Source organism: Rhipicephalus sanguineus, chromosome 2 (genome assembly GCF_013339695.2).
Source record: "Rhipicephalus sanguineus isolate Rsan-2018 chromosome 2, BIME_Rsan_1.4, whole genome shotgun sequence".
NCBI classification, from domain to species: domain Eukaryota; kingdom Metazoa; phylum Arthropoda; class Arachnida; order Ixodida; family Ixodidae; genus Rhipicephalus; species Rhipicephalus sanguineus.
In genome coordinates this window covers 34,643,342-34,669,129 of record NC_051177.1, presented here as the reverse complement: position 1 = coordinate 34,669,129, position 25,788 = coordinate 34,643,342, and the positions used below count along the sequence as shown (strand labels likewise).

The 25,788-nt window shown below is 45.2% G+C and overlaps 1 protein-coding gene across 1 annotated transcript in view; it reads right to left on the bottom strand.

Annotated features, from left to right (window-relative positions):
- Window positions 1-4,198: 4,198 nt before the first annotated feature.
- Window positions 4,199-25,788, bottom strand: part of LOC119382700 (neprilysin-1) — a 30,328-nt gene continuing 8,738 nt past the window's right edge. Inside the window, exons 6-16 of the mRNA XM_037650525.2 lie at window positions 22,800-22,958; window positions 22,550-22,671; window positions 19,632-19,860; window positions 15,919-16,095; window positions 15,126-15,226; window positions 14,977-15,035; window positions 14,793-14,844; window positions 14,410-14,477; window positions 7,930-8,213; window positions 5,647-5,720; window positions 4,199-4,324 (exon numbers count right to left, since the gene is read on the bottom strand). Of these exons, the coding sequence (XP_037506453.1) occupies window positions 4,225-4,324; window positions 5,647-5,720; window positions 7,930-8,213; window positions 14,410-14,477; window positions 14,793-14,844; window positions 14,977-15,035; window positions 15,126-15,226; window positions 15,919-16,095; window positions 19,632-19,860; window positions 22,550-22,671; window positions 22,800-22,958 (1,425 nt within the window). The 3' untranslated portion in view covers window positions 4,199-4,224. The remainder of the gene's footprint in view (window positions 4,325-5,646; window positions 5,721-7,929; window positions 8,214-14,409; window positions 14,478-14,792; window positions 14,845-14,976; window positions 15,036-15,125; window positions 15,227-15,918; window positions 16,096-19,631; window positions 19,861-22,549; window positions 22,672-22,799; window positions 22,959-25,788) is intronic.

The following is a 25,788-nucleotide window of genomic DNA, read 5'->3' as shown; positions in this document are numbered from 1 at the left end:
AACAAACTAACAGTCGCGTGCGCATGCAAATGCAGCTGTGTGGATGTAGCTCGCCAATTTTGCGTGTACCGCCGTATTAATCGCTGCGAAATATGCCAAAAATTTATTGAAAGGTGAAACTTGTATAGAGTTAGGCACTGCATGCCCATGAAGGTGCCTTTCGCACAAATATTGCGTATAGTACATTGCATGGACTCGCGCTTCCAGAAAATATTCCAGTAAACTTATGTGAAAAATATTGTATCATCCAGTGTGACTTTAGCGAACTCTCCGCTTTGAGATGAGTATGATGTGATTTAACTTGCGCGGCGGGACCGCTATACCCGCATGAATCGAGATGTTCTAAAAAATATGGCCACTGATGGAGTCGTAACAGAACGTCGCAAATATTTCGGCGATAACCACTGCCAGATATAAGATCCTGTTCATGTTAGCAGCCAATTCCCGCCTGCGCACTGCGTGTCAGACAACGGCGAATGCCGAGCCGCCATGTCTTTGGCGTGGACAGCCCACTTCACGAGTCACGTCTGTCGCGCGAGTGTCGTCCAAAGTAAGCGCATGTGAGAGGCATTTCTTCCGCGGCGCAGTCCGCCGAGCGACCGCGAAGCTGCATGCGTCAGCTCTACCTCCTCGCTTCCATGGTCGACCGAAACGTGGGCCGCACTTTCTGTTGAAGCAAAAATAATATCTTCGGGAATAGTGTCATTCGTTTGAGGGGAAGCGACGTGCACTATCCAACGTTTAGAACCAAGATGAGTTCCTTTACAAGTGAAGTTCATCTGCAGTGCCTGCGCGGCACACCGCACCTGCTCGAGCGTGTTCGCATATTATACATACTGCCGACAATACCACGGTTATCAGCGCATGTTCATCTCAGTGTGCAATTATTACGCGGAGAGGGTCGAGCCAACAACGGTAAGAAGCAAAAGATCCTGGCATATGAGCGTGAGCGCTTTGTTCTGAAGCACCGTCGACTACGGCTTCGAAATAAACTGAATAGGCTTAGTGACGATATCGGCTACCGGCCCAGTAACCATCGGCGGTGAAGCGGCCAGCGACGTTACTTAGAACACGGCTAATCTCCGTCGTTGCTACGTCGTTGCTACGGCTACGTCGCTGTGCGGTTGGCACGGATGGATTCCGAGCTCACGTCCCACGGCAAGCGAATCTTGACGTTGAAAACTCGTTCAATCCACGAAAGGCAACAGGCTGGCGGCTTACGTGAACAGAACTGGGGTATTACGAACGCTAAGATTCCTTAAATGTCACTGAGGTGCCAGTGCCAAATATATGCGGAACAGTTTTATCTTTTATACCAAGCACGCAAATTCGCTTCAAGCATCCTCCGAACAATAACTTGAGTGACCCCGTATATATTTTCACGAATGTCATTTAAAAAATGTCTCCTTACGTATCAGTGAACGCTGCATGTATAATAACGATCTCCACTGCACTAATACGCCAGTGTGTAGCGACCTATTGGTACATATAAACCCCGTTCTTTTACAACACTGTCGCCGCGGCGTGATGTGGTGTAGTGATTAGCGCACGCGCTTGCTGATCGAGTGTTCGCGAGTTCGAATCCGCGAGTGTTTGTTGTGAATTTTTCTGTGGTTTACTTCTGAGTGTAATATGTGTATATGGATTATGTATGTCATAAAATATGTGTCTAAGCCTCCAAATCCCCGATTAGAGCTTAAAAGGTGGCTTAAAATCAATTTTTGTTTCGCCGCTTCATACACCGCCTATAGCTAGGACGTGCCGTAGCTGGGACACACCGTAGCTAGGCTCACGCGGAGCGAGGAGATCTCCATAGCCGGCCTTGTAACTAGCCGGGATTCGAGACGAAAAATCTCCGGCCTATTTGAGTCCCGCCTATGATACGAGCCGCTGAGAAAACTACTACGCCGCGGGACGGCTACGGGCGGCGCCGGCTACAGGTTGTGCCGGCTAAACAAACAGTCTATAGGCGTTAGATTTTTCGTCTCGTTTCCGGGCTATAAACTGCAACTTTAAGCAGGACATGATTAAGAGTGTATGATCCGCCCGACTCTTGGCCATCCCCTTGAGTGGCTAGGGGCCAATCATCCCAGGATAATCATCATCATCATCATCATAAACGTCTTCATTTACGAGGTTGCTTAGGAAAGGCATCCTTAGTCCAGAATGCATTGAGCTCGGGCAGCGTCCTAGGCCCTCGCGACCAGCCTTAGCTGACACTCGAGGTTGGAGCTGGCCAGGGCTCTCTCAAAAAGGTCGTTGGTGTGGCAAGGGTTGGAGGGTTTCAATGGCAATTTTCTGCAGCCTCTTACCATGTTTTGAAGAAGACCGGGTTCTTTGCAGAATCGGCACTGCGGTGAAAATTGTGTAGCGGATATGAGGCGGTTTCTGCTTGGTTGTGGGAATGTGTTGACCTGCAGAGCGCGGAGTAATATCGCCTGCTCTCTATAAGTAGAGACTTATGTGCGGGAGGGCATGTCCTAAAGGCTAGTTTGCAATGTTGTGTGGTGTCATTAGTATGTGACTCGAGGATACATGCACTCGGACTCTGCTTCCTCGGCGTCGGCTGTGTAGGTCAAATCACGAGCCACGAGGTTGGCGATCTCGTTGTCAAGAACGCCGTGGTGAGATGTAGCCCCGGATGATCATGGCTGGTCTCGTTGAAGGTTTTTGGGTTGTGACTCTGAGTATGTTGGCATGAATTCTGCCGCTAGCGAAGCTGCGACAAGGCTGTTGAGAGTCAATAAATGGTGACTTCCACCTCGGTTTGAGAGAGAGAAAGAATCAACTTTCATACAAACAGCGGGAAACGATTTTCCTATATGGTGACAACAACACGTTTGGCGATAACCTGACTAAAAGGAAGAACGAAATAAAATGTGCTTTGTGCAAAAAAAAAAAAATATCGTTTCGTGCCTTAGAGCTTTTTTTCTTATTGATAGCGAGAGATTTTTGCTGGCGTTTACTGCGAATGTGCTACTCTTAAGGAGGAGGAAGGTGATTAAAAGTTTTTATAGAAAAGTATATGAAAGGAAAATTTATAAAAATGATATGAGCAAGTAAACCTAATAAGATGTCGTGAAGCTCGAAGACCAATTTTCGGGAGGATATCAGGACAACAAATTGAAAGGCTGTCGCTCTTTTGAAGGGCAGGGCACAGGATATACGGTAAGCCAGGTAGCGTTAGTCGATAGCGGCGAATCGTGTCCATTTGGCCCTCACAAAAACGTACCTCGTCGGGATGGGTAGGAGGTTCAAATAATATGCGTTCCACTGCCTCTACACTGCCACAGTAATCATAGCAGGGATCTGTGGAACGCGCTACGCGATCGAGACAATTGTTCGTGAATGCAACGTACTACGTTCTCTCCGTCGAAGCCGATAATCGATATAAGGTCGCCGACTGAAGCAGCAATGTTTTGTGAAATTCTCGATCATACACCTGGGTCAACCAACTACAGGAAGTTATCACCCGTGATAAGGTAACTCCAGAGGCAATTCCTTTTTTTTTTTTCCTTTTGGCCAGACCCAAGTTCCATGCTTTTGCGCCGTCCACGTTCCCGATGAATATGCACTATAGTAGCGAACAAAAAAAAAAAAAAAAAAAAAAGGAGAGGAAGAGAACGTGTACCACTTCAACTTGCGTAGAACTTTTTTTACACTCTAAATACGTCGGGTCGTTTACAGCCTTTGAAATGCAAGTCCAGGCATTCCTCTTCATGTTTAGAAAAGCAGTGAATTGGGCTGGTTGGTGCACGTTCACGTTGAAATGCGCTCAGTTTAATAGTTACTCTGAGGACTAAAAGATGACGAAAAAAGGAACAAATGGACGTACGTGACGCAATACGTACGTTCACTTGTTCTTTTTTTGTATTTTATTCCTGTGAGTAACTGTCATACTAAGCACATCTCAACATTCCATTTTATCTTGCCTCAACCGTCCGGATATCCCGCAGGGTTTATGGACGGTATCGCAGGCAGCTACCCCTGTGCCACCCCTGTGCAGGGTAGCAAACCGGTCGCCCGCACCAGGTTAACCTCCCTGCCTCTTCCTTTTCATCTATTTCTCAAGCATGTGTAAGGTGCTAAAGAGAGGACATCGACGCAGCAGGATGAAAAGAAACAGGCTTTTCTCAAGCATGTGTAAGGCGCTAAAGAGAGGACATCGACGCAGCAGAATAAAAAGAAACAGGCTGTATTTGTCGCGGTTCTCGTCACAGGCGTCTACCAGAACATGCATCTTCTCTGGGGGACCATGTGGGCGCTGGATGGACACTCGTAGAGACTCTTGAACTTGGGCCAGTGTGTCAGTGCCATGTTCAGCCTGTGTGGTGCACAAGGTTAAAAGGTTTGGTCGAATATAATGTAGTCGCGCCCGGTTCCCACTGTTTTTGTGCTCACATCACTCTCGTCCTATCGTTAAATACATATTGACGCACAGGCTTTGTCTATTTTGTCCATTTTACAGCAGAGCATTCTTTTTCCTGTCCAAGCGTGAGTAATGCGCTTGTAAACCTAGCTTCGCCACAATACGATTCTCTCTGCGGAGAAGCCCGCTTCTGTTCGTTCATGCCAAATCAAATAAAAAAATTTTATTCCGGTGTACAGCGAACACTGCACACCGAGAAAATTGGGCTAAAGGTGTGTTAATACACCTGACGAGGGCCCAACTTCCCTTCGGTAGTTCAGGCACTTGTTGTAGCGTGAATTTCACAAAAGTGTTACACACTGATGATACAATATTATACAATGTTATACAATGAGTCAGTTATACAATGCATGAAGTCACTCCCTCGAATCAAAGCATCTATTTCTTTTTTCAATTTTTGTTTTCTGGCAACGTGCGCTTGAATATTGAAAACTCTTGATACGCGAGTGCAAAGGAGAACGTTACTATGGCAACGGTGGTCGTTGTTGTAACAGAGAAAAAGTGAACAAATCGGTCGGGATGGTGCGGGATCGTAAATGTTCACCGCAAACCACAGCGACATTCTCGTAACATTTTCGTACTCGGAACACTCATTACATGAAGCGACTCAATGTGCATGTGATGCGCTCGTCATACAAGTAGTTATTAATTCAGTGTCACGTAGGCAGGCTGGCCACATATGAAAAATGTTTCACGGCAGCATTTTTTAGGCGAACGCGTGAACATGTACATGCACGTCTGTGCGCTGCAACGCCTTTACCTTTGGCTGTGAAGATGAGCTAAACGCTTTATACACCTCAGTGGAACAGGCGGAGGAAATTATTTTACGTTCTATTGGGAAGCCTCAACATAATTTTTGCTTGCTTGCTAGGCATTCTAAATAAGCTAGTGTAATTCTTGTCATGAAGCGTCATTTACGCTCCTGCTGCCTATGTATAAGTAATGACGTTTAGATCGACACACGAACAAAAACAATAAAAATAAAAACCTCTCTAATCAGTGCACTTTTGCTATTATGACGTATTTCCTGAAATATGGGACCAACCGCGACTAAGCGGCTCTTGTTACTCCTATAATCTCCTGGCGAGTTACATGCATTACAAGCTTGCATATATTAAAAGCTGGGGGCGAGCGAAACTACTAGTAAGTCAAAGAGTGGTGTTTATATTATTTTTGCATTTCTACCACAGGTAAATTTAAAGCGACGCAGGCCTTACCTGTCTTGCGCTATGCGCTTCCCGCCTTTCTTCTGCACCTGCGCTGCGTCGTTGAAAATCCGCGTGCACACGCCCTGAAAACAAAATGAGAGAGAGGTCACCTTAGCCGGTCTACCTCCGCAAAACAGCGTACCATCGCGATAGAATAAGAGCAAATGAGATCTAAGCTGAGTTAGCTGTTAACGTCCAACATGGTCAACAGTGCAGGCGGCAGGTCAAGGGGTAGAAGATGAGGGGTAGTTTAAGTCATCAATTTTTTACTACTAAGAAGGGGAGTGCATGTAGCTCATTTGCATGATAGTATACGGATTACGACATTGAAAGCAGGAGCGCCCGGTAGTGATGCAGAACTATCGATGGCACTATCGATACTATCGATAGCTGAGTCACTATAGAACTATCGATGATAAAAAATACTATCGATAGCGCTATCGAGAGTAAAAAATTCGATGGTACTATCGATACTATAAAACCAACAGCATGAACTCGTTGCAGACTAAGCTTGGTTCCCCGCGCGCGTGGTACATAGGGGAGCCGGAGGAGCAGGCTGAAGGGCAAGAAAGTTGACATGACGGTGTTCTTCACCTGAGTGCTTTGCTGACACATAATCGTAAAGTCAAACTATTCAGTTGTAGCGGAAAGGAAGGCGTTACATGTAGTGGAACTGCGCGGCTTCAAATTTACATTGCACTTTATGATTTCAAAATACAAAAAATATCATGAACTAAGTTTGTTAATTGTACGGTGTAACTCATTGCTTTTGGATGTGAATTTATTGATTTATTGATGGACATATTCTGCCCTTTTCACTGCGGAAATAATTTATTTCTTTTGCCAAAAATTGCTCATAAATTAAGCGAAGCTGATAGTAGGCTATCACAAATATTTTGGCAATATGGCCTACCCGCAACAGCATCATTAGTCACACCACTGTCGATAATATTGTCACGTTGTTGTGACGGTGAAGAATGCTGCAACAAGAGTGGGAAATATGGAGCTCTTTATTTGGGTGATCCTGTGACCAGAAAATCAAAACTCAAAATACAAGCGATACAAGCTGCGCACTGAGAGCGGCGAGAACAGTCGTCGGCCATCGAGTAATCTGACCATCGCTGGAAAGCGTCGTCTTTTATATATCAGTAATCGAACCTTACAGCGTTATCGCTGGTGCTCGCGTAAGCTCTCGAATAAACTGACTATTCGCGTCCGGCGCGTAAGCTTAACAGAATGATCTCAAACAATCGTGAAGCTTCTCAAACATTACGGCGCAGTCTGCGTCAAACGTTGCTAACAGTCTTTGTGGGTGAAACCCGAATACATCAAAACAAAGCAATAAACACACGTGGCAGTAATATTGCTAGTAATATTTACCATGGTAGTACCGATTGCACTATCGATAATTTGTCGATAGTAGTACTATCGATAGTTTGTCTACACTATCGATAGTTTCAAAAAAACTATCGATACTATCGATAGTCAATTTACCGATAGTTCTGCATCACTAGCGCCCGGTTATCTAGCTTACACTATAGAAAACTAGTATGGCGACTGCACGTGACTCGATCACAAGGATTACTCTACAATACGGAACACGGAATTTCCAAATACGGAAATTCTTTTCCTAGCACAGTCGTGCTTGCATTCATCGACAAGTGCAGGATTTTCCCAAGGAAAGATTTTTAAGGCTAACCGCGAACTTCCGCTTTCGTGACCCGCCGCGGTAGCCTATAGTGGTTATGGTGTTCGGCTGATGACCCGAAGGTCGCGGGATCGAATCCCGACCGCCTGCGGCCGCATTTAGATGGAGGCGAAATGTTAGAGGCCCGTGTGCTGAAATTTAGGTGCACGTCAAAGAACCCCAGGTGGTCGAATTTCCGGAACCCTCCACTACGGCGTCTCTCATAATCATATCGTTATTTTGGGACGTAAAAGCCTAGCAATTATTAATGAAGGAAGGACATTTTCGAGGGCTCGTTTCTTTGTTTGACACAAGCTTAATGTAAACCAGCAGATAATGAAGCCAAGGGAAGGATTACGCGCCCGATGGGCGAGTAATCCGAAGGTCGCAGGTTCGGTCTCTGCCGGCGAAAAGTTGTCTTTTCGTCCACTTTACTTTCTTCACACTTGTATCACAGTTATTACAATACACTTAGAACAGCACAATTAACGGTCTCTATAGCCTCCTTGGATTCATTAGCTGCTGGTTTACATCGAGCAATTATCAAGTATGGTCATCCCGCTTTCGCAGGCGTTCTTGCTTAGATGCAATGCTGGAGGGCTCACGTGGGCCAGCGAGAGGAAGAAGAGGTTGTCGCCGGAGAAGTGTTTGATGTCCCGCAGCCGGATGTCCTTGTCGGGGCCGACGCGCGACTGGACGACGCGCTTGTACTCCCGGAAGAGCACGATCACCACCGCGCTGTCGGCGATGTGGTCGTACAGCTCAGACTCGTCGGCCAGCTTGAGCGAGCCGTGCGCGCTGCGGAAGCACTTCTCCACCTCGCTGTAGCGCGCCATCAGCGTCTCGCCCCACCAGTTGCGGTACTGGGCGCTGTCCGTGATGGTGCGACCTGCATTCGAAACCGACGAAAACACCTAAGCTGTTTTAGAGTTCGGTTTGTTTTAGATGTGAAGCATCTTATGGCGAGTTCAATCCGGTGGTGGGGTGTGCGGCGTGACTACCCTTACTGCGCATGCGCAAACCCTCTCCACACATCTCCTCTCTCCACATCCCTCTCCACTCCCCCTCTGAAACGCGGGCTCGACATGCCGAAACGCTGCTTCGCATCGCCTCATGGTCCCCTTTAGCGGGAGATGGTGATTTTTTGATGTGCCCCGATAGAAAAGGGATTGCATCGGACCTTTCTATCACAGTTATAGTCTTCAATTGGGAATGGGATAGGCCAAAAATAACTAGTCTCGTGCAAACTAAAATGTAATATATATACCTGGTGTCCCAGCTATCTTTAGCGAAGGGTTAAAAATACAATATTAGAGGCAGACGAGTGAAATCAGTTGCAAATTACTGACAGTCACCTTGCGCACTACAGACACTTTTTTGTTGGCTAATTAACCAATTTGTTAATTAGGGGTTATCTAATTAAATTGCTAAATATTGACTTTAGGCAAGAAATGCGGCTTGCAAAGTTCGAGAGCGTCTTCAGAAATCCCAATTTCATTATTTGCGATAAAGAAAGTCTCACGTATACCATTTTTTTCCAAGCTGCAAAGAAAGCCAGCGAAATACAAAAATAACCACGTGACGAGCGCATTAGCGCGCCACGAGAATGCTGCCCTCAGCCGTGGTTTGAGCGAACGAAATCAGCTGCGGCCGCGACTCGCCGTCTCCGCGTCAGCGGTAGGCCGATAAGTTAACGATGGTTTCTTGGCCCGCGCGTCAGCCAGTTGGCACGCGTGACGGTGCAAGTTGTAGCGAGCGGCCTACCGCTCGGTGAGCAGCCTTATCAGCCAACCGCTGCAACAGAGACGGCGAGTCGCGGCTGCAGCTGATTTCGTTCGCTCAAACCACGGCTGAGGGCAGCATTCTCGTGGCGCGCTAATGCGCTCGTCACGTGGTTATTTTTGTATTTCGCTGGCTTTCTTTGCAGCTTGGAAAAAAATGGTATACGTGAGACTTTCTTTATCGTAAATAATGTAATTGGGGTTTCTGAAGAAGCTCTCGAACTTCGCAAGCCGCATTTCTTGCCTAAAGTCAATATTTAGCAATTAATTTAAATAATTCTAATTAACAAATTAGTTAATTACAAAATAAAAAAAATTGTAGTGCGCAAGGTGGCTGTCAGAAATTTGCAACTGATTTCACTCGCCTGCCTCTAATATTGTATTTTTTAACCCTTGGCTAAAGATAGCTGGGACACCGTGTATGTGTATATACAGCACCTCCACCGCTGTGAAAGACGCAGGACGATCGGACCAGAGAACGTCAGCAGAACCGTTTATTCCACAGTGTCTGTCTCAGCACACAACCACGAAGAAGAAGAACAGGGATGATGATGGCTATATACAAATGAGAACGATGAAGTGCGTTAAATGTGCTTACACTAATATATATATATATATATATATATATATATATATATATATATATATATATATATATATATATATATATATATATGCGCTAGTCTTCTTAGTCGAAAGCAAGATAACCGCTGGTCACATACAACAGAGTAACAGGGTTCCAAGAGAAGACAAGCGCGCGAGGGGGAGTAGTAATAAGCGGTTGTTTGTTGGAGGAAATATTTAGAGAGAGTTTCAGCTTCAGTTTGAGTTTATTGGTTACATAAGCATAAGCTAGTCGCTTTCTTGTCTCCTTCACCGTTTCCTGTGTTCGTCTGTTCTTGGCTGGATATATTTCCTTGATGCAATGCATCAACTAGCCCAACAACGAGTTCTACTGGAACATCAGTCACATAATACTTGGATACAGATGAGGGTCCCAGAGTATAAATACTGACAACGGGACCCTCAGTTAAAAACTACAACAAATGTGAATTAAAAATTAAATGGCAGAAGATTAGCAGGTGAGAGAGAGAGAGAAAAAATGGGGAGGGGTTGAAAAGTTAGCGAGGCAAATAAGATTAAGAAGTTTGGGGTGGGATAGCGTGGCCGCAGCAAGCACAGAACCGGGTTAATTGAAGAAACTTGGCAGAGGCCTGTGCCTTGCACTGGTCGTAGTCAGGATGATGATGAGGATGATGATGATGAAGACGACGATGATGAGAATGATGATGATGTAAAAAATGTCGAGCAGTCGCAGAAAAGTTGAAACCTGAGTTTTTCTTTTCTTTTTTTTACTTCGGGAGTGGCGCAGCACGAATCGGAACAAATAGCAATGGATGACGACAGGAGCTTATTGATGACAGAATGAATTGCATTAATTAGGGCGTAAATATATAGCGGAAAATAAGCAGATTTTGTGACGTCATACAAAAGGTGACCGCACAACTGAGAAAGAAAAAAAAACAAGAACCCGGCATTTAACATTGAAAGCCGGCTAGTTTCTGACCCCGTTGCTGATGTCGTATATTGTCTTCCTTTTTTTCGGCGGTCACCTGTTATATCATGACGTAACAAAGGTTGACTGTTTCTTGACTATTTCTTCGTCCGATTTTTCGTCTGAATTCGCTTGACAGTAAGCGCTTGCTCTCGTCGTCTTTTTCTTTGTTAAGTTATGGAACACCAACTGGCTCATGCGACAAGCCTTGTATGAAAAGTGAACTTAATTGTTAATAAGAACTTGTTGTTGGGCGAGTTGGTGAGTACTTAACATCGTGGTTTAGCGCTAAAAAAAGACAGACACATGTGAGAGACAGGACAGGCGCTACTAACAACTGGTTTATTGCAAGGGTTGCAATGGAATAAATACCACACTGGTGCGCAGACGTGACGAACGCGTAACAAGACGTCACCACTTATCAGGCTACAGGCATGTGGCATCAAAAAGCCTAATCTCATTTCTATACAAGCAGATAGATGTGTCGCTAACACAGTTAGTACCTTTTTTCTTTATATGATACGCCTCCCAGAGTTCGCGGGCTGATTTGTTCCAGCTTCTTCCTAGAATCTTAGCCTCTCGAAATATCGGCTCACACATGCATTTTCGGCAGTGGGACGAAAGATGGGCCCCATCTACTTTCTTTAGATTTTGCGCATGCTCCCTTAACCGGTCATTAAGGCATCGGCCTGTTTGCCCTATGTACGACTTACCGCAAGACAGCGGTATATCATAGACCACTCCTTGCACGCATTTCACAAAGGGCGAGGCATGCTTCTTTGAGCACCCTTTCTTCTTGAAGCCCACCTTTGTTGTGCGAGGGCACAGCTGTGCAAGCTTGTTAGGCGCCGAAAAAACAAGCGGGACCCCATGCCTATTGGCAACCTTCTTCAGGTTGTGCGAAACCTTGTGCACATACGGCACAACTTCAGGTTTCTTCCCCGGAGCTCCCTCATCCGCTGTTTTTCGCTTGGCGCTGCCCTTCAGTTTTCGGAGTAGGGCCTCAGCCACAGCCACCAAGACCGGTCCCGGGAAACCCGCGGACAATAGTCTTTCCAATTGTTTCACAAAGGCCGCTTCTACTACATGTGAACACGACTTTCGCAAGGCCGATTCCAGGCAGGATATAGCGATGCGCCTCTTAACAAGCTTTGAGTGGGCAGAGTCATAGGGTAAGAGTTCCTTTCGTGCCCTAGGGGAATACATCCAACATGTGTTACTCTTACAAAAGCGCAAATTAAGATCTAAAAACTGCAACATGTTACTTTGGGGCAGCTCTCGCGTGAACGATAAGCCCTTTCCATGCTGTTTAAAAAGGTTGGTCACTAGGTCCACCTGGTCTCGGCACGGCACTGTGCTACTGTCGCTTAAAATAATCAAAAAATCGTCCATGTATCTAAAAACTTTTTTAACCTCATGGCTTAGAACCTGCTCAAGGCATTGGTCAATGTTAGCGAGAAAAATATTGCACAAAATTGGCGCCACGCACGACCCGATGCAAATTCCCTTTTCTTGCAAAAATTGTTGCTCATTAAAAGAGATAAAAGTGTTCCTGAGGTAAACGTCTAAAAGGGTTAAAAAAATTCTCTACCGTGAGACCTGCGCTGTTTTGAAAGGGAATTACACCATTCTCTTCTATGCACGCTCGCACGGCATTAAAGAGGTGGGCATGGGGGACGGAATAGAATAAGTCTTCAACATCAATAGAAAAGGCATTGCCAGAGCACTCATTATCCTGAAGGAACTTTACAACCTCATCAGAATTTCGGGTATAGAAGGGATCCTTTATCTCGAGGCTGGTAAGTGTACGTAAAAGGAATTGACTAACATTTTGTTGCCAGGTGCCTCGCTCACTTACGATCGTCCTGAACGGCACTTCCGGTTTGTGCGTTTTTGCACTGAAAAAGACTCTCAACGTGTTACCTTTACTTTCCTTTATTTCTTTAGCTAGTTTTTCGAGATTTAAACTTTTGCAAAGTTTCGCTACGCTAGCTTTTGCTTTTGACACACTCGTCTTGATGGGAGTGAAGTTTTTGTTTAATGCCTGAATGGCTTTTTCATTGTACACTCCATGCGGTAACACAACAAACTTGCCGTCTTTATCGGCCTGTAGCAAGCACAAATCATTGTCTCTAAAATGGACCTAGTGACCTAGTGACCAACCAGGTGGACCTAGTGACCAACCTTTTTAAACAGCATGGAAAGGGCTTATCGTTCACGCGAGAGCTGCCCCAAAGTAACATATTGCAGTTTTTAGATCTTAATTTGCGCTTTTGTAAGAGTAACACATGTTGGATGTATTCCCCTAGGGCACGAAAAGAACTCTTACCCTATGACTCTGCCCACTTAAAGCTTGTTAAGAGGGGCATCGCTATATCCTGCCTGGAATCGGCCTTGCGAAAGTCGTGTTCACATGTAGTAGAAGCGGCCTTTGTGAAACAATTGGAAAGACTATTGTCCGCGGGTTTCCCTGGACCGGTCTTGGTGGCTGTGGCTGAGGCCCTACTCCGAAAACTGAAGGGCAGCGCCAAGCGAAAAACAGCGGATGAGGGAGCTCCGGGGAAGAAACCTGAAGTTGTGCCGTATGTGCACAAGGTTTCGCACAACCTGAAGAAGGTTGCCAATAGGCATGGGGTCCCGCTTGTTTTTTCGGCGCCTAACAAGCTTGCACAGCTGTGCCCTCGCACAACAAAGGTGGGCTTCAAGAAGAAAGGGTGCTCAAAGAAGCATGCCTCGCCCTTTGTGAAATGCGTGCAAGGAGTGGTCTATGATATACCGCTGTCTTGCGGTAAGTCGTACATAGGGCAAACAGGCCGATGCCTTAATGACCGGTTAAGGGAGCATGCGCAAAATCTAAAGAAAGTAGATGGGGCCCATCTTTCGTCCCACTGCCGAAAATGCATGTGTGAGCCGATATTTCGAGAGGCTAAGATTCTAGGAAGAAGCTGGAACAAATCAGCCCGCGAACTCTGGGAGGCGTATCATATAAAGAAAAAAGGTACTAACTGTGTTAGCGACACATCTATCTGCTTGTATAGAAATGAGATTAGGCTTTTTGATGCCACATGCCTGTAGCCTGATAAGTGGTGACGTCTTGTTACGCGTTCGTTACGTCTGCGCACCAGTTTGGTATTTATTCTATTGGAACCCTTGCAATAAACCAGTTGTTAGTAGCGCCTGTCCTGTCTCTCACATGTGTCTGTCTCTTTTAGCGCTAAACCACGATGTTAGCTTGATTGTTAATGCAATAGAATGGAAACTGGCTGCAGTTCTTCAGCGTTCACATATACTTAATTGACGAAACGATGCTATAAAAGGCGAGTACTGAAAATGCTGGTACAGAGTGTTAATGCATGCATGTGTCTATACTTATTTTCTTACTCGTCTCTATTAACGCTGTTTTGTCAACTTGTCCGTGCATGTATCTGAGATAATATACTTTAATATAGCGCGACACGCCGAGAAATGATAGTGCTATCTGATCTAGTCCCGTTTTTAGATGCAGTCCCAAATTACTGCAAAAAAAAGCTATATATCGTTAGAAATAATTTGAAGATCGATGAACTATTGGTTAAGAATCAATGTGTTGTGTCGGTTCGTGGTAATTTTTGTGATCTGCAGTGGATTAAGAAGTATCACTGTAATGGGAGGACGTGATCTAATAGAATATGATAATTACTGCTATTTAAGGAGCAGTCAAATGTAATCCAGCCACAACCACAGCGCACGGACGTATTTCTTTATCTTACCTCGGTAGTCGATGGCCTGGAACATCTTCACGCCAATTCGCCAGCCGTACATGGGGATCGAGAATGGCCTGCGTGCAACATTGATAGGGCTTGCTGAAGGGCTAGCTGGTACTTGTTACTTAGAAGGAAAAAAAAAAAAACAGCGCGAGGACTGGACGGAAGGAAACATGCTGACGTGTTTTTTTTTTTTTTTTTTGACACTCGTGACACGATTTCTCTTGCCGTAATAAACTGTGCTCAATTGATAATCAGCGCTCGTGTTGTGCGCTCCTTTCTCTTGTGTCCGGTCTTCGTGCTGTTTTATCCGCAAAGGTTCCTCATCGCCGACGCTGTCTACGAACTCGAGTAAGAGTCGGATACAATTAAGTACAATTTCAACTTACAGGAACGAGTCTCCGTAATACAGCGGTGGCTCGAACAAGCTGGCAGGGATGTCTGAAGACAAGCAAAAGAGAGAAAGAAAACGCGTAAAGAATTACGCGTGAACGAAAACAAAAAAATAAGCTTTTCACTTCCTTTCGTTTCAATTTAACTGCGATCTGACGGTGGGTTCGAACAATGACTCACAAAGAGCGTTGTTGTCGGCGTCGTAGAACGGGTCCTGCTGGAACACAGAGCCCTTCCACCTGAGCGAAGAAGTAGCAACAAGCTGTCAGCGATCCGCCACGAAGGCGTTCACTAGAGAAACGATTTGACAACGATGGCCTATAGCTTACTCGAAGTCCTGGATAGTCTTGTGGGCTTGGGACTTGGCGAACTCGAAGCCCGCATTCCGGAAGCTCTTGACAATCTGGCCGTACTTGTACTGCAACTTTTTCTGTGGTTGGCGATCAATCAGCAAGCAGTATAGTGAATTACGATCAGAACAGAACAGACGCCGAAGATGACTCGCATCGCATTTTCATATACAACCATTATTTAACACAGATATGCGACAATGTTACGCCCTTGCTGCTCGCACATCTGTCATGCGATGCGCCATGGGATTATATTTGCAACTAAACCTCGAATGTTTCTATGAGAAGTTGACATTTGCTCATCGGTGACGTAATGCTCAGCACAATAGGTTTAAACACGTACAGGGAAAAGCACGACGACAAAAGCATTGTACTCTTGAATTTGTATTTTTGGTTGTACTTTTCTCTGTCTCATGGAATGAAAGCTCTCGAAGCAATGACGGATAGTGGACACTGTTTCTGTGCAGTTTCACACTCGCCTAATCTAAAGGCCCAAAATATCACAATCTTACATTTCAAAAGAATTTGTTAGCTTAGGTGGTACTTGCCCTGGGAGAATTGCAGATAAAAGGACGCACACAAAGCACAGACTCGAAGCAAAACTATCGAGGCAACACGAGCGGCGCCATACAGAGGTTACTGAAAGTAATACAGGGGTTTACAGTGACTGTTAGTGTCTGTAATACCGGAGTCCTTCAATACCACTCTCTGGTAACACTAGGCAATTTTGGTGGGCTCTGGAACCGCTTCGGAGAGACAAGCGTATGCTTACCCAGGAGCGGTACCACTGTTTCATGTACTGGTACTCCTTGGTCTCGTACGGGTAGAAGTAGTAAATGCGCATGCGCCGAAGTTTGTTGTTGAGCGTGCTCTGCTCCGTGTGGGGGTAGAACGAGTTGATGGACATGCGCTTGAACGACTCTTTCAGGTTGGCGATAGCGCGGCTCGCCTGCGAGTAGCACATACAAAAAATCACAGCATATCCACGGAGTGAATGATGATGAGTGGGCGAAGCTGCGGAGGTTCATCGGTAAACCGTGAATCTTCCGTGAATTCTGCCCAGTACATCATCACCGACGTGAGATCGGGCGCGTTTATACTAAAGGTTCGATGAGTTATGGCGACTTGCAGCTCACTTTAATTTTACATGTACGCTGTGAATTTTCATTGTTTAGAAAACCATTGCTTTAGAAAACATCTGGCGTCTTTCGTTAAGTAGCTGGCGTCTTTTCGTTTTGCTTTAGAAACATCTGGCGTTCTTTCGTTTTGCTTTTACAAAACATCTGGCGTCTTTCGTTGGTTTATTTCATCAATCAACGGCGTTTTGAACAAAATTTTATTGTTTAATCACGCACAGGAGAAATCTCACCAGGCACTACCTTGGAGGTAAACAATGGCTGCTAATGGGAATGAGAGACAGAAGAAGTCGGCTTTTAGCTAACACTTACACTTCTACTTCTACTAACGTTTCCTACTGGAACATGCCAATGGCTGCTAATGGGGAATGAGAGACAGAAGAATTCGGCTTTTAGTTAACGCGCACGCTGCGAATTTTTTATTGTTCAACAACGCAGAGGAAAAATCTCCCACCGGCACCACCTTGGAGGTCAAAGCGTAAGACTGGTTACGGACTACTACGACTGCGACGACTACGAGGGACGAACGGGTGCCGCCTTAAGGAGCTTCGCCCCTAAAAACGTATTTGTCAGTTTGCATGTTATCGAGAGAGATCGGGTTGTCAACTAGAATTTGGCTAATAGACCAACACATTTAATCAATCAATCAATCAATCAATCAATCAATCAATCAATCAATCAATCAATCAATCAATCAATCAATCAATCAATCAATCAATCAATCAATCAATCAATCACACTGGGAAGAGGAGGGGAGGGATGAAAGAAGAAAGAATGAAAGGAAGAAAAGAGGAAATGAAGGAACTAACCGATGAACGAAGGAAGAAGTAGCACAGATTGCAATGTGGTGCACAGATTGGCAAATAAAATTAAATGTAAAAAAAATCAGTTGCGATAACAGTGACACGAAAACGACGGCCATTAAGTTTTTCATACTGCGTGGGTGGCACGTCTCTCGCTATTGTAAAGAGATACAAATACATCGGGGTGACAGTAACGTCGGATCTGAGGTGGAAGAAGTACATATCGGAAGTTGTGCGGAGGGCTACGCGGAAACTTAGTTACTTAAAAAAGAAATTTGCAGCAATCGCCACACGAGGTAAAATTAATATTGTATAAAATTTTAGTCTGTCCCGTAATAGAATATGCATCAATAGTTTGGGATCCATATACTCAAGACAACAAACAAACTAGAAACTGCCCAAAAGAAAGCGGCTATAGGTTTGTATATCGTTCTTATAGCTGGCGCACTTCTGCGGTTGCTTTGGTAAAGAAAGCAGGTTTAGAATGTCTGCAAAAGCGGCGCCAACGCGACCAATTAAAATTTATGCACCTGCTATTTCATGACAAACTTGGCATACATAAACACACTTACATGGAGCCAGTGCCCAGGAGAGCCACCCCGTCACACAATACTAAAAAAATAAAAGAATATTCCTGCCGCACTGAAATTTTCGCAAATTCTTTTTTTCCGAAGACAATTCGTGAATTGAACCGCCTACCAGCCAGCGTTGTGGAATGTCCAACTACTGATTCTTTTGTACAAGCTCTTCAGTTGTAATCACTTTGACAATCATTTACAGCCGCTATAGTTTCAAACGTTGTCCATAAGCGTTGCACTTATTTTTTTCTTTTCTTTTTTTTTTGGGGGGGGGGGAGCGCATTTTAACCCCTTTCTTTAACCCCTTTAAGTTGATGTGAAACGTTTGTTGCGTCTTGATTTTTTTTTCCTTCTTTACGTGAAAATAAGTTCTGTAATTTCTTCCTGCAATCAGTGTTCGCGAATACCAGTGCTTGAAACGTTGCGTATGTGCTCTGTATCTCGCTTTTCCGGAGCACATTTTTAACACGAAATTGTTTTATGCCGGGGTCCACCAAGACTTCAGTGACGTATTTCCGTTATGAAAATGACGTTGAAAAAACGTACACGATCAGATGGCAAAGAAAAGAAGTTCCGCCAACGGGCATCGAACCCACGATGGCTCGGTCCGCAAGAACAGATGCCGGCCGGGCACGCTATCCACTACGCAACAGTCACAGTCTTTAGACGTTTACAAACGCGCCTTTTATATCTCACTCTCTCCTCTCACAGAGCTCTCGGTCGGCGGGGTGATGTTGCCCTCTAGGAGCGGTAAAGTAATTCATCATTACTGTGGCTTCCGCGATTAGCATCTGCAACGCTTGTTGCTACACGTCCGTCCCATTCGGCGCGTTTTCAATATAATCACAATTTTTTCAATGCCTTAACACACCGCGAGGTGGCGATCTTAGCCCAAACGTCGTAAAAGCGTCGGCCTCACTCATAGCATCACGCTAATCCAAACCAAAGATACCTCTGCGACGCGCACCTGCCTCACCTGGTTGTAGCACCGCGTTCCCCGCTTACGGTTGCCGCGAGAAAAATCGCGGCCGGGCTACCGGGGCGGCACGACGCGCTCTGCGTTTCCCTCTAGTCCGGCCGTGGTGTTCAATCACACTTTAACATGCCGCAGGATGGCGACCAAGTTCTGCGTCTAACATGCGACGCTCTTCTGGCTCTCACAGCTCGTTCTCTGATTACGCTTTCACCGTTAACTACTACAGCTACCACAAGGGTTTGTTTAATCATTGAACGTGTACGTTAGTCGTCGGGATTTAGATGAACCACTAAGCATCAAAGTGGGTGCATCGACGTTAAACGGTGCTATAGCTACTAGACATCTATATACATTGTGCAAACTCTCTTATATAAATGTATAACAAACATTCAACTATTTCTGTAAGGAGGTCACGTTTTACTTTCGTGTTATTCCGATTCCTATGACGGAGGGATCAACCATGTTTTTTTTTTCTTTTTCTTGTCGATTCAAGTGACACGAATGTTGCATCTTAATTCGTTAAATATGTAAACTTCGTTTTATACTTGTTACTACCCACTCCTGCATACAGCCTCATCTAGAGGCTAGCAGTACTCTATAAATAAATAAATAAATAAATAAATAAATAAATAAATAAATAATAAATAAATAAATAAATAAATAATAAATAAATAAATAAATAAATAAAAAAGAAGTGGTTAGAAGAGAGAGGGGAACGAAAACTACAATTCGAGCAAATTAGCGGTACCTATATTTTTCCAAACAGGATCGAATTGAACTTTTATTGGGTCATTGCACCACAGCCGAATCCTTTCATTTATAAGGGAGCCAAGTGAATGTGATAACACGTCCTAATAGGAAAGTAAATGAGCACCGAACCCGACGAATGCTTTCATCGCAATTTTGCTTTCCTTAAGGGGAGGGAAACTAAGCTACGTGAATTTGTTAACACGTCCTAATGAATGAATGAATGAATGAATGAATGAACCAACCTCGGCACGCTTCGTCTCGGTGTCCTTGAAGGTAACCTTGGCTGCGGTCAGCAGGAGCGGCTTGAAGTAGGGCTCCATGATGTCCAGGCATCGGGTTCGTTTTGAGGGAGGCGGCCGCAGGGCGTGGCCGTACTTGTACATGAACTGCAGGATCTTGGATTCCTTGGGCATCAGCAGCGGGCTCAGGAACTGCACCAGCCGGAACACGATGAAGTTGTTCACCGTGCCCCTGCACAGCGCGCCGAGCGGACGAGCCGTCAATCTAGCGCCCTCGCACACCGCCCTCGCATCGTCTTTAACAGAGCGCTAGCATGAAGCAGTTCGTCTATTTGCAAAGTAAAGAGCAACAAAATTACGCAGTCGTCGAAGACTGGCGTTGGACATGTGACAACAATTTGGCGATGTTTCGAAAATCCGTCCAAGTATCTGACAATGACAGAGCAGGCAATCGAGGTAATTACGCCACATGCGTTTTTAAAAGTATCTGGTCACGAAACGGTGAGTGAATATGCTGCGATTGCACCTCTAAACATTTGTGGATACTTCGAGCTCCTGCACTGGTGTGCAAAGCTATTTCCCTGCGGTTGCTGTAGTTGTTCGTAGTGGTGTTGCCTTTATCCTGTATTTCATACACTTTTTCTTATTACCCCTCGTGCCATAAAAACAGAGAAGTCATTAGCGTGCCTGAATGAAGCATGCGAATACACTACCAATTTTACTTAACGTAGTTTCAAGCTTCATACAACCTTAATGCCTGCTATTAATGCCTGCCGTTGTAGTTCATTTCTATCGTTATAGTTAATTTAATGCCTGCAGAGAAAGAAAGAGAGAGGGAAGAACTTGTGCTTTTGCACGTGCTGAAAAAAACACAAGTAGTAAAAAAATTATGCGGTTTTACGTGCCCGATTCTCAATCTGATTATTGAGACACGCTGTGAGTCTGTGAACTGCAGATTAATTTTGATCCCTACAGCTCATTCAACCTGCACCTAGCTATAGTTACACGTGGGTTATTGCATTTCGTCCCCCTAAAAATACGACCACCGTGGTAGGGACCTAACCGGTGTCTTCAAGCTTAGTAGCGTGACGTATACAGGCCCCGCGATGTCGAGATAAACCACTCCAAAGTGCATGGACTGTCAGAAGCACGCCGACCAGACTGTTGGAATACGCGCATACGTACGCTGTTCAACGATTGGCATGCGTTTGTGTAGATAGCCTTTTCAAGGGCGTCTACGTTCTGAACGATTTCACATTGCCAGTTCTCACTTGTGAGGATGTTGACAACGGGAGGTCATTTTCAACAGCGTCAAGGGAAATGGATACTAACACTTGTTGTGTTGTGCAGTAGTCTCTCATTTATTTATTGCTTTTCAAGAAGACGTGCTTTTACAATCTTTTTCTTTTTTCAGTATCCTTCATAGCCAATCTGACAAGTAACTGCGCTAAGATCGAGTCATATGTGACACCGAGCCTCCGTGATGTGTTTCTCAGTGAACGTTCCTTTACATCCCTTTGACTGCACACGATCTCAAAATGGCCATTTATATTCCGAATATCAGTCGAGATAAAATATACGACACAAGGGAAAAAAATTGCATCATCTCCCACTAAACCATGTGTGGATGCGAAGCAGCGGGGAGATGGTTCGCTTGAGCGGGAGATGGTGTAATTTCTTTTTTAGGAGCTGACTCGCCAGGTTCTTAAGCTGGGGCGAAGTTCCGCGCCGTAAGCTGCATCCATCCATTCAAAGCGTCGTGGAACGCGAAGAGGAACGCTACGCGCGTCGTGCCTCTAGCCTGGTCGTTAATTTTCACAGGGCGAGCGGGGAACGCGGTCGACAGGCGCGCGAGAGGGGGGTAGCGTAGGAGAGAATGAGGGGCGCGAGAGGGGGGAGAGTAGGAGAGGAGAGGAGGGGGAGGAGGATGCGTATGCGCAGTAAGGGTGGTCACGCCGCACACCACCACCACCGGATTGAACTCCGCCATAAGCTGCTTCGCATCTAAAAAGCGAAGGCTGGATGATAATAGCATTTAGATCCCAATAAACTTGCGGCACTCGAACGGCAAGCTAACTTCACCCCGTGCGTTTGAGTTAACAGGTGAACCACAACTTTTCAGCTATTGCTATGCAGTGAAGCGTAACTGTTCAAAAGCAGACACGCAAACATTGCGATTGGACGGGCTATGAACGTCGCATTGCACATCTGCTACAAAAGATAATATATGTATTCTGAACAGCCTAGCGAGCGATTACTAATGACGTGCAGTTTATATTAAGAAATGCGAGGTGCGCTGTTCAAGACGCACGAACACGTTAGTGTAGACCCAGAAGTCTTTCAACGCGCTCGGCAAGCAAAGGAGCACGCGGCAACTTCGAGGCAAGACACATGCTTTAGAAAACATTCACTATTGCTAATTTAGGGCGTCTTCACTAGCTCAGTACACCAATTCATACTTATACACTGCGAGTACAAATCCAACAGTCGTGGCTTACGTGACTGTTATGACCTTGGGGTTGGTCACTTATGACACTGAGGCGGCACGAAGTGCCCTAGAATACTGCTTTATCAGTGAGTAACTACTGTTCGCGCAGGGATCTGTAGCCAGCACATGTGGAACTAAGAATCAAGCCCAGTGTGCCTATTAAGCGCATCCGTTGATTGCTGTACGACACTTCATGTATTAATGCGACAGGTATGACCAGAATACAGAAGTGTTTACACTACCTAAGCAAGGCTCCAATTAAAAAAAAATAAAAAGTTTAGTTTGCGCAGCTCAAGCATATAGAACGCTCGGGAATCGGCAGACGGCGTGGGAAGCACCGCTGGCTGCGCTTGCTGGCAGACAGGTCCGAGTTGCGTATACACTGACGATACCCAGTTTTGATAATGTTTCTCGGGAGCACAGGCACGCTTACCATTCGGTTGTCTTGAGTGACTTGAGGAACCGCGAGAAGTACTTCTCGGAGCGGAGCGCAACTTCGTCCTCGGGAGACATGTTCTCTCCTAGCACATTGCTCAGGTACATGTAGATGTTCCACTGCGTCGTTGAAAGAAATATTGAACACGCGACCGGATACAGACTGAGAAGTCGTTACAGTCTTGTGTTTCTTTCGCGCTCTCAATGAAAATGACATAATAAATAATAAATTTAGGAAATGCAATTACCTTGTCAAGGAACAACGAGCCGAGCTTGACCTTCTTGTAGTAAGGCGCCCGTGCCCGAGGGCTGGTGGTGCCCTTAGCCAGCATCTGCTCCAGCTTGAAGATGCGCCCCGTCTCGTTCACATTGTCGAAGCCCAGAGTGATGGCCAAGTCGCGGATCGCCTGAGGTTCGTGAAAAAACCACGCATTGGCTCAAGTGTATCACATAGTCGTGTAGCTGCTACGTCTATGAAATTGTTTGCCATTGGACGCCTACCGACACTGCGCTAGCCACTCCAAGAGAGTCAAAAGTCAACGGCATCACTGATCATATAGTCGGTGGTTCTAGGTGTCTGCGACTCACCTAATACGTGCAAACTCGTTCAATTAGATACGCATGTGTTCAGTAGTTACAAAAAAGAAAAGCAGCACAACAGTTTTACTTATTTTTCGGGTGTCACTCAACCTCAAAGATAGCCATTGAAGAAGTTGTGTGGCAATGAGTGAAATGCACTTACGGACGCAAAAACTTGGAGGACGCTCGAGCTTCGCATTCAAAAGTAGAACGCGATAGCGTAATCGGGCCCCGTGCGCGTTGCCTTCTCAACTGCTAGCATGCCTTCCGTTCTCGGCGCATGCCTCAACCATGCCGCAAGAAAACGAACGAGTGTGCGCGTAAAATTGGCCGTTTCAAGCTATCCTAGAATGCCTACTGCAAGTGCAGTTGTTAAGTGCCCACTACGCCATAATTCTTCCTTTTGCGAATAAGCGAAAGGCCCACTACGCGTCCGTAAGGCAGCACGCGAACCTATATGCAGTTGCTCACTTTGTTGATACTTTTCCAGCGGATGATGATTAAATATGTCTGAGCGCATTGTAATGGGTGCGCCTTTAAAACACCCACTCGTTGCACAGTTCATATGTTTTGACGCTTGGCACGATTCTACGCTTCTGCCACGCAATGTTACATGGGTTAAGGAGACTCCGTTCACTATTTGACATTCATATAGCGTTTTTTTTCCGAAGCAGTTTCAAGCAATAGCGTGGCTCTGTGGTAGAACTCCTACTTGCCACGCAGACGGCCTGAGTTCGATTCTCAGTCGAACCTAAGATTTTATTTATTTTATTTGCATATTTATTAGTTTTTCGGTCACTAATAATAATAACAGTATCTGGGGTTTAACATCCCGAAAATACGACATGATTATGAGAGACGCCGTAGTAGAGGGCTCCGGAAATTTCGACCACCTGGGGTTCTTTAACGTGCACCTAAATCTCAGTACACGGGCCTCGAGCATTTTCGCCTCGATCGAAAATGCAGCAGCCGCGGCCGGGATTCGATCCCGCGACTTTCGGGTCAAAAGTCGAGCGCCATAACCACTAGACCACCGTGGCGGGGTGATTTTTCAGTCACGGACAATATTTTTCTCTCACAAACAACGACGCCGACACCGGAATTTCTGCGAAACGAGCTGCTTAACGCTGTCGCGGTAAAACGACAAGTAATTTAACAGCCGTACAAATACCGCAGGCGTCGCCTATTGATAATACGGGAGAGGAATGAAACGGCGAACACGCGCACTTCCAACGAGAAATGATGTGGTCCGAGTGTCCCGCTGTGTTTTGCAAGCTTCAATCCCTGTACCACTCTCTCTGATGGCGACGTATGAGAGTTTACACGGTACTTTCCTTCACAACAACTAGCTAAACAAATCACATGCAAACTACGATAAACTGATGTACCGTCGTCAAAAGCACAGATGTAGATCATCGTGATAATCACTGCCAGCCTGTCCCTTATCTTACTCAAACCTGTTCTGCACCGAACACGTTTTGTCGAAGCCCCACGCACTTTCTGCTGGATATTATCAGCACGAACCAAATACAGTCATTACTTAAGCTAAAAGACATTCTTTAACCGCGAATAAACACTGCATGTGCATTATAATGCAACGAAAGAAGTTCTTAACTTTCTCAGACAATTGTATCATTGAAATGCTTCAGTTTGTTTAGTGTTGTGGCGTGATATGCGTATGCTTCGTGTCTGTCACGCACTCTGTCCATCCTTGCATTGTTCATCGTACCCATATGGAACAGTATGCTGGGTGTACTGCCAGGGGCAAATCTCTTCCAATGCCCATTAAAGGGGCACTAAAAAGAAAAACAATTTTACCCGTATTAATAAAGCACTCATTCGCAATACCAAAAACACCACGCTTGCTGCTAGAAGACACTTAGTAAGCGCGAAAACGCGCAAAAGGAAAATGCGGGTGGCGACGCCACCTTGCAGTTCCTGCACCAATCGCCGTGACGTCATATGTTTTGACGGCGTCTTCTTGATGCAACGTAGTTACAAATAAGTAAAAATGGTGTACATTGTGCTCTGAGGGAGCCAGATATTTAACGTACCAAGTTTCAGGAAATTTCGTTGAGCCTACGTGGCGAAAATACGAAAAAAAAAAAAGCTTTGTAATCTGCGAAGTCACCTTCGGAGTTTTGTGGGAAATTTAAAATTAAAACGTTCGACATTGATTCTCTTATTTATTAATAAACCTATCATGGTGAAACTAAAGACGCGAGTTTTCAGAGAATAATTTATCAGTCTAATACAATCTATTAGATAAGATCGAACACGAGCTCCCGGTCACCATTCCCGATTTTGATGAAACTTGCTGTAGGTCTAGGCATTACACCCAGAATAATGGTTCCGAAGTTAGTTTTGCGAAAAAAAATTTCGTTCGCCTAAAGAAAAAATATACAAATTTTGGCCGCAAAAAACACTTTTCCGCTAATTTCGCGATTTCTGAAATTTGAGCGCCCCTAGGGATAAAACGGTGCACTTTTTGGTCACAAAATTTATTCCCCTTAAAGAACAAGTGAAATACAATCTTATGAGTATATTATTTTTCTTGCTTGTCGAAGCACTTTTGAAGAAAAAAATCACAAACTTGGCAAATCGCACAAAATACCTGTGTTTGAGGAATTTATTGCTGCAAACAAGTTCAAGTGAGGA